At 34.5% G+C, this 14,308-nt stretch overlaps 2 protein-coding genes across 2 annotated transcripts in view; both read right to left on the bottom strand.

Annotated features, from left to right (window-relative positions):
- Positions 1–434: 434 nt before the first annotated feature.
- On the bottom strand, positions 435–8,300 carry LOC136978437 (sushi, von Willebrand factor type A, EGF and pentraxin domain-containing protein 1-like). The gene is made up of 7 exons (XM_067274135.1): positions 8,154–8,300; positions 7,778–8,052; positions 4,168–4,432; positions 2,752–2,947; positions 680–824; positions 556–609; positions 435–457 (listed from the first exon to the last, which is right to left on the bottom strand). The coding sequence occupies exons 1-7, from the start codon at positions 8,180–8,182 to the stop codon at positions 435–437; spliced, it is 987 nt and encodes a 328-aa protein (XP_067130236.1). The 5' UTR covers positions 8,183–8,300.
- Positions 8,301–8,338: 38 nt separating this feature from the next.
- LOC136978436 (uncharacterized) overlaps positions 8,339–14,308 on the bottom strand; it is a 37,347-nt gene continuing 31,377 nt past the window's right edge. Inside the window, exons 36-47 of the mRNA XM_067274134.1 lie at positions 14,072–14,216; positions 13,942–13,995; positions 12,510–12,629; positions 12,311–12,433; positions 12,197–12,234; positions 12,035–12,133; positions 11,913–11,964; positions 11,112–11,572; positions 10,820–11,035; positions 8,954–9,153; positions 8,704–8,816; positions 8,339–8,631 (exon numbers count right to left, since the gene is read on the bottom strand). Of these exons, the coding sequence (XP_067130235.1) occupies positions 8,339–8,631; positions 8,704–8,816; positions 8,954–9,153; positions 10,820–11,035; positions 11,112–11,572; positions 11,913–11,964; positions 12,035–12,133; positions 12,197–12,234; positions 12,311–12,433; positions 12,510–12,629; positions 13,942–13,995; positions 14,072–14,216 (1,914 nt within the window). The remainder of the gene's footprint in view (positions 8,632–8,703; positions 8,817–8,953; positions 9,154–10,819; positions 11,036–11,111; positions 11,573–11,912; positions 11,965–12,034; positions 12,134–12,196; positions 12,235–12,310; positions 12,434–12,509; positions 12,630–13,941; positions 13,996–14,071; positions 14,217–14,308) is intronic.

Below are 14,308 nucleotides of genomic sequence, written 5' to 3'. Positions count from 1 at the left end.
TATATTCCACGTTGTTAGCATGGCAGTTATGCTGTTAGGTATTTAATATGGTTAAGCAAAAATTATTACATCGTTGCATTCAACGCAATTACCTACAGGTTGTCATTACATTTAGGGATTTCAAATACACTGACTTATTTGTTAATTACTTAATGTTATTAAGATAGACGTAGACGTAACGATTATAATAAGAATGAAAGTACTAATCAAGTAAAATAATTTTCTGCTGCTTTATAAGGTTGGCTGTGCCAATATCACTGTCTAAGCAGTTTCGCAAGACACTACGTCTACGCTATTACGGTAATATTTCTAGCCATAAATGCTCTACTCCCATAAACTAACGATGCTTTACCCCATCATAAACGCTTCCAAAGCAGCGTGATGTTTTTACGACTTAATAATACCATAAATTTATGTTCCATCAGCTATTAGAGTTAAACGATGTTTAATAAATCAGCTGATACCGAAAAATAAATTTTATTCATTGTCTACATTAAAACGTATCGACACAAATGACACAAAAACACATTTAAATTTCGAAAATAAATCACTTACATTCCGTCAGATTTTGTTTGTAACAATAACAGTCGCTTTCATTGCAATGTTTTCCTGTTAAAATAACATTAAACATTTCTGTAGTTTTTATTTAATGATTTCACAGAAACGTAATTTCACTCACCTTTACATAGATCCACGTATTGTTCTATAACTACGTCCCCGTGAATATTAGACTGAAAGGCATCCCACGAAAGTAAGTTGCCCTTTAGTCCACATTTCTTTTTCCTTGCAAATTCTTTCGGAAGTATCGTGTCCCATATATTCACCTAGAAAATCCAAAAATTACTTATGTGAAATGATTTACAACCCATCAATAATCATTGTGCACTATCCTTAATTCATAAACAACGCCATTATACAGTCAAACCTGTTTTTATGCGGGGGATAGGGACCGCATTAAAAAAAACGCATAAAAAAATCTCACGAAACTTCACGAATGGCTGTAAATAATAGTTTTCGCGACACAATTAAAAAATATTTTTTTATGCGGTCAACAGGGACCGCATAAAAAAAGTCTCACATAGAAAATAACTCAAAACCGTACGAAATAGAATTTATTGACAACAGATGTCAGCACTTGACTGCATCGTCTGGTCTATCGTCTGTTTTACATATTTTTGTCCAGGTGGTGTTTTGTTGACTTAAAAAGTAAATTATTTCATTTTTCGCATATTCATGCAATAATATTACTATAATAAGTGCATTTATGCTATAATAAGTTTATTTAGCTATAATAAGTCAACGTAAGACATGACGAATCGCACGAGACTAGTCGCCAACTATACCGCACAAATTAAAAATTCGCATTAAAAAAATCGCACGAATAAAAATCGCACATAAAAAGAGCGCATAAAAACAGGTTTGACTGTATACATATATCCATTATTCGTAAGTGGTATTATACTTATTGAATACTTCAAGAAATTCATTTCTTCAATAAAATTTTTCTATTTGTATTAGAACTTGATACTTTGTATATAAATGTAAAACCACATCCAAGTACTGGACATAGAAACGGATTGCAGCCAAATTTAATTTTTTCACCATCCGAAAACAATTTTTAAAAACCCGCTGTTCTTATCTTTATTCAACACTCCGTAATTTACAGATATTGTTAAGTTGTTACAAGGAAATGACTCCGTAGCTTTTACATAGTTTGGGCATAATTCTTTAGTCGAAAGTAATAAAATTTGGTTTGAATTCTTCTACGTGATGTTAACAATAGAAAGAAATCCATGCTGTAAAATGGCATTTGGAATAGAAGTTGGAATCAAAATAACAATTTATGACAAACACTACAACTGGTTATTGTTGAACTACTACTAAGATCTTCATACCAAGAGAACAGTTATAAGCAGTGGTGATATTCGGCGGGTTCGCACAGGTTCGGCCGAACCCGTTGTTAAAATTTTCAGTTTCCCGAACCTTGTTAAACACACGGAACATTTCTCAGTGGGTTTGTTTTTTTTTAAATATATTAAAATATACGTATTATACTCTGTAATATTACTGAACTAAGGCCTTATACCCCGTTTGCACCGAGCATTTCAATTTAGATTGTGAGCAAGGTCGGGGACTATGCTTTGGTGAGATCTCTCTGGACCGTTTCAATCTCGACCGAAACGAGGTTTAATCGCGATCGATTCAAGAGAGTTCTTGAAAGTAGATCTAGTCATAAGAGAGATCCCAGAATGCCACGCGCGCGAGATAATACAAGATGGCTGTGGAACACGTGTCGGGCTATGGGCAGCGAAAAAAAAAGGATAATGTATCTCGAGAGATGGTGACATCTGTCTATTACCATTTCGCGTGCCATTTCGCGGTTAAGAATTTCTCTGCCTAAAAAAAAAGAAAAAGGTCGACAGCACTAAAATACTATTGTTACCTGGTCTTCACCCAGGGCTCGTTACGTTCCAAATACGCCACTGATTGTTAGATATATCGCAAGGAAAGGTATTGCATTTATTTCTAGCTAAAACTTCCATTTCGTTTGTCGGTGATTGTCAGGAAAAAATTTTCTGCTAGCGAACCCCTTGTTAAATATTTCGAATATCACCACTGGTTATAAGTTATGTTACGTGTAATTAAGTACATTGAATTCAAACCTATCCATTGATATTTCGAATCTCAATAGATTTATATTATTATAAATTTTCCGTTTATTTAAACAATAATATAATGTTAAAATATTACCTGCGATATTGCTCCAACGAATGGTTCTGACTCTTCTGTACTAATTAGATCTTCACCGAGAGCCAAAGTGCTGTTTAACTTTGTTATTCGTTTCGATTGAAATGTTTTGTCTTTTGCCACTTCGATTCCATCCCAATAAACGTATATTTTATCGATCATTCCATCCCACATCAGGACGAAAGAGTGCCAAAAATCACTACAAAAAATGTTAACATTAGTATTTGTGTAAATTAATTAATTACGGAAATTAAGTTTATAAAATAATCTCCAGTTTAATCTTGATACGATCTCTTTCTATGTTGTAACGACAGGTTGGAAACAAAGAATTAGAACAGTACAGTGCATTGATAACGAGGTCTGTTTGCAAATTGCACCTTTCTCGTGGGGACTGCATTAAAATCTGAATATAACCGTCTCAACAGGGGGCTTTGTCTGGATGGGAGCTTAAAATTATCAATATAAACTCGCACTGGATGTTCCTTCCACACATCGAAATGCCACGTATTCACGAAAATGTATGTCAAGAAGACGTTCAACTAGACTCTGCCGGTTTCTTAGTAATTTTAAGTATAATTCAATGATTTAACGCCGAAAAAATAAATTTTAGATACCCTCCAATGTCTTTAGAGTTTCAAATATAGTGAAAGTGATATAATGATGGACTTGATATTGGATGACGAACTTTCGATCAACGTCCGGTGTTATGGGACTTCAGACTCTTTGAATTTTATATTCAACGAGTCCGAAGTCCCATAACACCGGACAACTGCGATTTAAATCAATTCATGAAGAATGACTATTTCAAAGCACAAGCACATAGAATGAGACGATCGCCCGAATCGCGCCATTCTACGTACAGAGCCATGGCACACCAAGGGAGACCAAGAGACTCTGGAACCCATAAAGTAAAAGGGGGAAAAACACTGGTAAATTTTCCAAAATTTTTTTCGTAATTAAAATTCACCTTATTTATATTGTGTCGTGTCTTCCATATTTTTAATGAATTTAATTATGGGGCATATAAGATTCTAATTCGAATTCAGTAAAATTCCAAATTTCTTTTACCCGTTCAACTCGGCTTCCTCCAATATTAAAACGTGAGTGCGCCACTGCGATTCCGCATTGCCAATCGGCATAGTGTGGACTCATCTTAATGCCTCTGTTGAAATTAAGTAAGGGACCTCAAAGCAGAACCGTAACGAACAGATCTTGTGTCCGAAGCCAACCTCATACCTGAGCGCAAGTTTAAATCGATCATAATACTAAGCCATATACATACTAAATATATAAATTTACATGCGAGTTTTAATAATTTATTGTATGTATATGATTGGAATAAGTATCGTGTTCTAACACCATAACCATTGTGTACGGTACATGTTTTTATATTTAAACACAGCATATTAACAGAGATACCTCCTGGCGTAAGTTATAGCAAAAGTCCTTTTGAATGCAACCAAACTGACGGATGGAAAGCCAGTCAAAGCAAATCCTTCAGATAGAAAAGAATGTTTATCTTCGAATTTCATTGAGAAAATTGTTCCTCGGTTCTTCGAAATGCCAGAATTTTGAAATTTAACGAACAAAGACATCGTCATTTCACTTAACGGAGGAATGTCTTTTATCTTCACTAAATGATTCGATTTTGGTTGAAACTTCAGCGCGTACAGCATCCTCCTTTCTGAAATTTTAAGTATTTAAATTAAATAATAAATTTTCCGTATTAAAAAAGATACTCGTCAATCTTAATTAACATCCAGACGTAATCCAGATAATTGTAGCAGACGACACCCTGTATTAAATTCAATTCTTGCCAAACTATGTTTAAAATTTACTGTTGCCAGACACGTTGTATTTAAATATTAGAGAGAAAAATTAATGTTTTATATTCGGTGGTGGTCTTAGGGAGTGACGAGCGGGGCAATCTCCCGGGGCCTCGCGCAACGACCCCAGTAGAAAAAAAAAAGTTGATATTTAAAACTTTGATTTTATCATTAGCTATTAGTTCTAACAATAAAATAACTTTGATTAATTCATAGTACAGTATATATTAATATTAAGAAGTGCTTAAATAAAATACCCGCTTGAACGCGCGGTTTTGTTACTTTCGTGATTCATAGTGTTTACGATTTACGCTCGGGGAATCCCAGTGTTTGATTTCGTTCGTCAACTCTCTTCACCTTACACTTATTTTGCTAGCAGCCGTATGCGTATTTCAGTCGGGTAGTTCAAAAAGGAAACGAGCTATCAAAAGAACAATGGGTCTTCGTATAAATATATAAAAATTGATGGTCAAGAAACCTCTAAAAACCCTTTTCAGACTGAAAGTGACACATTATTGCACTGCAACCCTAACCCAGCTGAAGTTACTCCTTCGACATCGTCATGGGTGCCACCTAGTAACAATAGCGAGGATAATGAGTCAACAACATCATTGTCTTTTAAACCACCACCACCGTCGTCGTCAACACTATCCAGCTAAGATTACGTATCTGAGTCTATGTTTAGATCCACGACTGGCGGAATTGAAAATCTGAATCCTCAAAATTAACCAGGTTTGTGGCTATTAACAATCACCGAGATAGACCGAACTGAGATTGTAAAGGTCCAATCCGGGTTAAAGTTGATTTTTCCCCCTAAAAAATGAGCTTATACCAAGGGTAACGAACCTACGGCACGCGTGCCCAAAGTGGCACGTAATGTATCATGATTTCTGTCTTTTTCAATCATCCTTTCTGTTTATTACCCGATCATCATTTTTTTCAATCAGATTTTTTACATTTATTCAAATTAAAGCGTATTCCTTTAAATTCTTTAAATATCATTATTCGAAGTCTACGACATTGGCACGCATTAACATCTTTAAAGCTAAGTATGTTTACAATATGGCACGCAGACTCAATAAGGTTCGCCATCCCTGGCTTATACAGTTAATGGCAAGTCACGTGAAGACTCAAATTGTTGACAAAAATAATAAAGAATAAATATTACTCGATTATTCTCGATTGTACTCGTGACGTTTCTCTTGTTGAGCAACTGTTTATTATAGGATTTTTTAGTACAAATACACCCGACACCAGAAAACACAAGAGATTGTCAGTTGGTTAGTGAACGCCATTATATAGAAAAGGAAATGAATACTTACGAATTTGTAGTTGCTCTCGTCATTATTGACATTCTTACGAAGATAAATGTTATAAGTAAAATGTGGCAGAGCGAGAAAATGCATCTAGATGCGGCTATACAATACCTGGACGCATTTACACATTGGCTTGATAATTGGCTCGAAAGATTTTCAAAATAAACTATTTTTATGTCATTGTCGACAATGTGCGCGCAAGCTGCCAACCTAGATTTGAGGCACTCAAACATCACGAGGGTATATTTGGTTTCACGTATAACATAAAAAGATTAAAGGAAATTAGTAATTGTGAACTTTTGAAGCAATGCAGCGACTCGCAAATATCTCCAACAGTAGGAGAAACATCTGATATTGATGGACACGAATTGTATGAAGAAATGAATATGTTTATCCGTGTATATGAAAGAAACGACGACATTATCTCGGTGCTGAAATATATAATAGAAAAAAATTTAACTGAAGGGTACCCCGCTATCGAAATAGTGGGGTACCCTTCAGTCCGCACAATTTAGTGCATCCAAGGTATATATAGTAACTCGCGGTTTTTTGTGAACTTTCTCTCGATCGTTATTCGATAGCATTTGGCTACGCATTCCTTTGTTTGTTAAATTAAATCGGTTAGTTTAATTGTTAACCTTGTATCCTAGTGACTCACTTCCGATCAGTCTCTAACTCTCCTCCATCCCGAATCCGACCACCCGCGCACGTGACTCCTCGCGCGAATTCCGAATTTGCGGCCATCAAGGTTTCTGTCTCTATCCTAGAAGACACAGTGGTGTCAGTCCTGACAAGGCGCTAAAGAGGTGTAGACTCTCTCTGGTCACATCACCATACTGCTGGTCCGACTAAAAAACAGGACCGTTGCGGAAGAGAGTCGAACTAATTCCATCAAAAGTAACGCGAGCGACCTGCCCAGAAAGATGTATCCCCCGAAGAGTTTTGTGGGAATCTGGACTCTAAGCGTTACTAACTTGAAGAAAACTGCACGTGGCCAACAGTCTGTTGGCCATGCCAGAACCCACCACTAACTACCAGAGTTCAGTGGTTTTATGCACTCGGCTACCGGAGGGCGCTTATCAGAATTAAGAAAGTACCGCTCAGAAATGAAAAATACCCTTGTTAATGTGCAAAATTAAATATTTAAACTTTTCACAAGAGTAACTCTTACGATTTAACGCAGGCAAGTGTTATGTCTTACCTGTTGCTGTAATTATATAGCGCGTATATTGCGCGACGTGTCATTGTCGCAGTCTTTAAATAAATATAATATATATATTTTTAAATTATATCCTTTTTTTGTAAAAATTATTCTTAGTTTTGTTAATTTATTGTTAATAGATGACGCCTCGTGTAAATCAGCAAATCACATATAGATAGAGATTAATTGATTTATGGAAATCCAATTAGAAAAAACATTATCCAAGTTGGAAGAATTTGAACGGAACTGCTGATTTTCGTAGCAATTGGTTAAACGACCTACGAGTGTATAGCCAACAAACAAACAAACATCTTCATATATATACAGAGAATGCCCGAAGAACTTTTATTATTTTGTAGCTTGTATTAATAAATAGATTATCTTATTATTATTTTTTTCTTATTTGCTCGAAATCCTCAAGTTGCCATATTCATTAAGACTAAATATTAAATTTATAAATTATTTTATTAAATGTAAATGTAGTGCATTTATGATAATTTAACAGTTTATTAAAAATATTTTAGATATATTTTTAACTACCAACCGATTTTCTTGTGTCGCCAGGACACAAGAAAAACTAAAACATTACGTCTTAAAATTAACATAAAGTACATCTTTATAAACATCAATATCGTATTGTAATAATTATTTCTTAATCTCAAATAATGTCAAAAAATATGGCTTACGTTTAGCGCACTTTCTTCCAGTAAATTCCGGCTGACACTTGCATTGGTAGCGAGGAAAAGAAGGAACACAAATTCCTTTATTTAAACATGGATTCTTACGGCACTGGTTATTTATTTCGCAACGTCTTCCGTCAAATCCCTTCAAACAAACACATTTTTCGCTTCTTCCAACAACAATGCACGTTCCTCCATTTTTACAATCATTTCGGAAACACGTTAATTTCTTCTCACAATAAGGTCCCGGTATATCCAGGAGGACAACAACACGAATATTTCTAGAAATAAATTGTTCTAATTATTAACAACTATTTAAAAACATGATAGTTCAAATGTGATATTCCATTAGTTTCCTTAAAAAAAAAACAAGAAAAAATACCTGTATTCTATCAATACAGGTTCCGCCATTTTGGCATTGGTGCGATTCACAATCGTCTATGTTTTCTTCACAGAATTCGCCTCGAAATCCTTCTATGCACCGACATACTGCAATTATTAATCTTGGATAACATGTTCCCCCATTTAAGCACTTATCTAATAAAGCAATAATTCGTCTATTACTATCTAAAATAACGAATGTTTAAAGAATTGTGCAGATATATCCATACATTTTATGCACGCATTATATATTTCGCAAAATTTTCCCAAAAATCCAGGTTTACAAACGCATCTGAAAGTTCCATTTTCTGACGCACAGTATCCTGTGTTCAAGCATTTGAGAGGACAATCGTCTACTGGCCTTGCGAATCTCCATACAGAGCAATTGTGTCCGCTAAATTCGGGTCTGCATAGGCATTCATAACCTTTCGAAGTATCGCGACACGTTCCGCCATTTTCACACTGGTTCTTTTTACAGACTAAAACATTAAGTAGGCTTAATTCTTAGTCGTTTTCTTCTAGTGATCCACAAATGAATCATTTATACTTACGATGCTTTACTTGATGAGATTTTTCAGAATAATCATAATTTCTATCAGAATAGAAACTATTTTGATTCCATTCTTTAAGCGATCCATTGAAATAATTGGCATTTAACATTGTTCTAAATTTTTTAACATAATTTATTAGTAGATAAATGAATAATGCAAGATATTACTATTATGTCCTATTTATTACATGCAATACTTTCATTAATGGCAACGAATTTATCGCAATATCGCATAATTAAAAGAAACTCACTCTTTATCATCAATTTTCACGCATAACTTCCATAACTTCACCATATTTTCGATATTGTCTATAATTTTCAGCATGGGCATCACAGAATTCGAATTCAGCAAGAAACTACATTTGCCATTTCCTTTATATTCAATAGTAAAGTATAGAGATGTGGCAGTAAACACGGCGACAATCTCTAGTGATATTACCATAAACCATTCCTTCCATTAATTTGCGTTGAAAGTCATCATTTAAGGTTGATTCTCCCTCGAGTAAGATTGCATTATTCTTGTTGTAAGTCTTTAATGCATGCGAGACAAGTCTCTGATATGTCAGCAAGAAGGGAAAGTATAATATAAATAGAAAAGTACGGAGATAACTAGAATTCATTGTATTGATGGCTTCAAATGTAAGTAAACACTACTAATATTACGATTAATAAAAATATACAATAGAAAATTATGTTCATTGTTATATTAAGTAATAATAATAGCATTAATAAGTGTTTTTCAATTCTTGGAAATTTAGATTAGCAGTTTTCTTGCGCCAGTGTCAATAGCGTTAAAAAGGTTGGATAAGTTTACCTAGGTAATCCCAATAGCGGCACTTCCGGTCGCCATCTTGTTTGTGAAGGCAACATTTACAGACAAGATGGCGACCGGGGCAGCTACTTACTACACCGGCATTTAAAGAAATAATCTTTCACTCACCTTTGACGTACTTGTAATTCCTTTTCTCCTATTTATTCGGCAAAAAACATGGTTCGAATGATTCTGTCGTAACTTTGTCCTTTTTTATTGTAGAAACTTTATCCGCATTCTTAACGCGCACGTCTACATTCTTTCTCTTACGATTTTCGGATTTATTTGGCACTTACTGTTAGGACTAAAGGTACAATATATGGCTCTTTCGAAAGTAAAACACGTCTCGCTCCTGGATAAAACTTACTCGTATGCCGAACGAACAGGTCGAACCTTTCTCCTAGATTTTTTCATTTGGCCGACAACAATCTCGTCGATTTTGAAATCCATTCCAGGTCCATTCAATTCTTGTTCCAGTAAAATCAGACGATGAAACAATCGTCACGTGTCGTGTGGAATTCGCCCATTCAACAGCTGTTTCGCTACTCACGCCCACGGCCACGCAGCTGACGCTCAACGCGCATTGTATGTAAATTAGATGCCAAATGAACAAAAGAGTAGTTCCCCAAGAAATTTTCCCAAATTTACGTTTAAAAATTACTTGAAATGACGAACTGTTCCTCTTGCATTTGTGACATGTAAAAGAAACAGAATGACGATCATTTCGATAATTTAATTTACGACCACCATCACATTTTGAACAAACCGCAACTGCAGGTTGCGTACCTAACTTTATGGCAAACATACCAATTCGTGTATTTTTCGATCACAATTAAATTCGGAATATTCCGATACTATAAAATGAATGTTGTAGTACCAGAAACACTAGCAAAACAAATCTGTGGTATATCAGCAAGTGTGCGAAACAAATGCTAACCACATAAGAACTGATTGGTTTTGTAATGACGTTCGACGTTGGTTTCTTTTTTTTCCATTATTTTAAAATTCTACGGCGGGTGCATGTAAATAGCTCTACGGGCGCATATGCGCCCACGGGCACGAGGTTAAAGATTCCTGGTCTACTATATATATGTGCGTATCTGTGTGATTTCAGGCACAATACTAGACAAATCGTGCAAAAACCACATAATCATCGTATGTGCATCACGATAATAACTTTAAATAAAGTCACAAAAACAGAAGAAATAAATTTAGTAATATTTTAATTTTCGTTTATATTACTTTACTCCACCAAATTGGCATTTTGTTTATCTTTATGTAATAGAAATAGAAATAATAAAATTACAAATAAATATCCCGCAACTGTTAAGCAGAAAACCACAATTTTCAGTGGTTTCATGAGCCTATCGACTATTTCGTCGATATTACTATCGGGCTTCTTTGTTACGTAGTCATAATAATCCGATTCCTGCGTGTAGTCTTGTCCATGTCCCGTTGGCATTTCTGTTCGACTATCCACAGTCAAGACTTTTCCACAACTCTCCTTATCGTAAGTGGATGGCTGAAATGGTTTCAGTGCTTTTATATTTTGCACGTTATTACTAGAAATCTCTAATTAAATCTAAAATTATCGTTACCCAGATCAATTTTGAAGGTAGAGTCGCGCGATCATCCTCTTTGTCATCGTTGAAATTCCCACACAATCCGCAAACTTTCCCTTTCCGTTCCTGCTTTATAAATATTTTAACCTTTGTAGATGAGTACCAAACGAAGGTGACGTAGGGTTTAGTCGAAATTGTTAAAGAATTATCCAAATTATCTCTGGTGATTCGTATGTTAGCATTTATGACGTATGGAGGTTCAATTCTTTCGTCGTCGACGATACACGTGCCCTCTGCGGTGATCCTCAACTTTACACAATTAGCGATGATGATGAAATCGTTGTGTGTGGTGTTACTTCCCGACTTTTCGTATCTGACACTGAATTGTCCTTGAAAGCAATCGTGTAGAAGCGCATACTGGCACATTCCTTTGTGAGTAAATGTTGACAAATCGAATGTCCGGAATCTGTTATTCTCGATACCGCAGTGGCGTGAATCTAAAATGGCGTGTCATTATCCGTTATAAAATAAATATAAAGTAAAAAATAAGTACAGTGATGCCATTCAATCAGTTTGCACCAGTTAGCAGATACTAAAAACCAAGATAATTCTTATACATCGGGAGTACGCGTATTCGAATTTCTGGGAAACTCAAGCTAATTACATCAAATATTGCTGAAAACTTCAGTTATAAAATCAGTTGATGCAAACTAAGATGATTATTATCTGCTGCTTAAAGAAACTATAAATTTATTATATCTCGTGTTACTAACAGAACTTGGTGAAAAATTCTTTACAGTGGTATCACTGATTATATATAATAATATTAATCATTACTTGGAATACACAAGGAACAACATGTCTCGGGTTCTTGTATCATTAGTTCATTCTTGAAGATAGATGAATTATTTAAAACAAATTATAATGGAAATTTTAAAATCATTCTTAAAGACACTTACGCTACGACACGTTACTTTAGGACAAGATATATTGAAACATTCTACATTTGTAGAACTGCATCGACACATTTGGCATCCTTCTTTCCACGTATCTCCATTCTAATTTCATAAATAAATAAATCAACAGAAAATCGTCTTAAATTACTTAAAAACCTTATTTACCATATAAATCCTATTTCCTATCACGCATCTTTCTGTTTCTGTATGGAATTTAATTAATGCAGTTAAGATTAATTCGTATTAATGAGATAAAATTGTCAGTAAAATGTACTGTACCCGTGCACGTTTTTGCATCACTTAATAACCTCATCTTCGGTGGACACGTACAAGTCACGTTCCCAAATAAACTTTTGCAGGAATGACTGCATCCTCCATTATTTATTAAGCATTTGTCTTTATCTAAAAAGAGAACACACAATGTTTCATTACATCATGCAATACTCTGTGTATTTTCTATTAAACATTAATTCATTACGGTGTTGGCAAAACTTTCCATAGAAACCTTCGCGACATTCGCACATTTTTTCATTTACACATCTTCCGTTTAAACATAAAAACGAAGAACACAAATCCAAATGCTTTAAACACGTTTCGTCTGAAAACACACAAATTTCACAGTTAATTTAGCAATAAATTTTCAATAGATACAGATTGTCATCGCTACGAACATTTACATAATATAATCCACGTTGTCGTAAGCATGATTTAATACACTTGTGCAAAAATTATTATTACATTCAACGCAATTGCCTACGCGTTGTCATTACGGTTAGAGATTTCAAATACACTGGCTTATTTCGTTACTGGTTTAACGCTTACAGGTAAACGGTAACCAATAATAAAAACGTTAAACGTTGTCGTTAATTATTAAGTTTTAACTTCAAATGCGAAAATTGTAGTATTAGTAATTGCTTAGTTGCCAACTTATCGGCGAATTGCAACCAATATTTCACTGCGCTTTGTCGAACTGAATTCTTTCTTCCATTATGAAAATGTTTCATTACTTGAAAGATAGCAACTAGAAGAATACGGCATGCTCTGTGATTAAAAGTATCGAGTGCCAGCGCCGGCATTCGAATAAATGTCTTATATTTTGTCAATAAAAATTCCGCTCGAATAAAATCGTTAAAAGGAAGGCACGTCCCTCAGTTTACGATTGTAGATGTAAGTAGACTTTGTGCTTCCTTGGGGCATGTGTTTTAAAAACGTACAAGAAAATCTTGTAAATTTTTTCTCGAATGAGTGACCGCGGATCCTCTCGTGCAGCTTCCTAGTACAAATTACAGATCGTCATCGGGTGTACTTAATAACATTAAGTAATTAATTAGTTAAACGTAGACATAATGATGATTATAATAAGATTTAATGAACCGTACTTAACAAGTAAAATAATTTTCTGCTGCGCGAATATCACTCTGTAAGCGGTTCCATAAGACACTACAATTATACAGTAGCTGCTATGTCTACGCTATTACGATAATATTTCTAGCCATAAATTCTCTACCCCGATAAACAAATTAAAGATACCGTGCTATTTTCACCCCATCATAAACACTTCCAAAGCGGCGTAATGTTTTTACGACTTTCAATAATTCCATAAATTTATGTTCCATCAGCTATTAAGTTAAACGATATTCTAAAATTGTATGCCTTTGTGTCCTTATCTTACGTTTTCTACGTATTTGTCGACAAGGACTTTTATGACTTATTGTACTTGTGTAATAAGTCCTAGTAATAAAATAAAACTCCTTGTAGACAAATTACGTACAAAAAATATTCTAAAACGTTGAACAATGTTTAAAAAATAAGCTAATACCGAAAAAATAAATCTTATTATTGTCTACATCAAAACGTATCAAACACAAATGACTCAAAAACACATTTAAATTTTGTAAAAAATCACTTACATTCTGTCAGATTTTGTTTGTAACAATAACATTCGGTTTCATTGCAATGTTTTCCTGTTAAAATAACACTAAATAAACACCACAGAAATATTTTTACAATGTCTATAGTTTCAATAGTAATTTCACTCACTTTTACATAGATCCACGTATTGTTCTATAACTACGTCCCCGTGAATATTAGACTGAACGGCATCCCACGACAGTACATTGCCCATTAGTCCACATTTCTTTTTCATTACAAATTCTTTTGGAAGCATCGTGTCCCATATATTCACCTAGAAAATCCAAAAATTATTTTTGTGAAATAATTTACACCCATTAGAAATAACGATACCACCCTAAATTCATAAACGACGCCATTATATAT

The sequence above is a fragment of the Centruroides vittatus genome, unplaced genomic scaffold, assembly GCF_030686945.1.
Source record: "Centruroides vittatus isolate TY-2023 unplaced genomic scaffold, ASM3068694v2 contig_538, whole genome shotgun sequence".
NCBI classification, from domain to species: domain Eukaryota; kingdom Metazoa; phylum Arthropoda; class Arachnida; order Scorpiones; family Buthidae; genus Centruroides; species Centruroides vittatus.
Note: the sequence above shows the minus strand (reverse complement) of the source record. Positions and strands in the feature narration are given on the sequence as shown.

Excerpts from the sequence above, each read along its gene's own strand:
- LOC136978437 (XM_067274135.1), bottom strand. The coding sequence starts at position 8,182 with ATGGCGGAACCTGTATTGATAGAATACAG. Across the intron at positions 4,433-7,777 it reads TGGAAGAAAGTGCGCTAAAC|AAAGGAGGATGCTGTACGCG; the intron begins GTAAGCCATATT and ends TTAAAATTTCAG. Across the intron at positions 458-555 it reads CAAACAAAATCTGACGGAAT|CTGATTTATTAAACATCGTT; the intron begins GTAAGTGATTTA and ends TTTCGGTATCAG.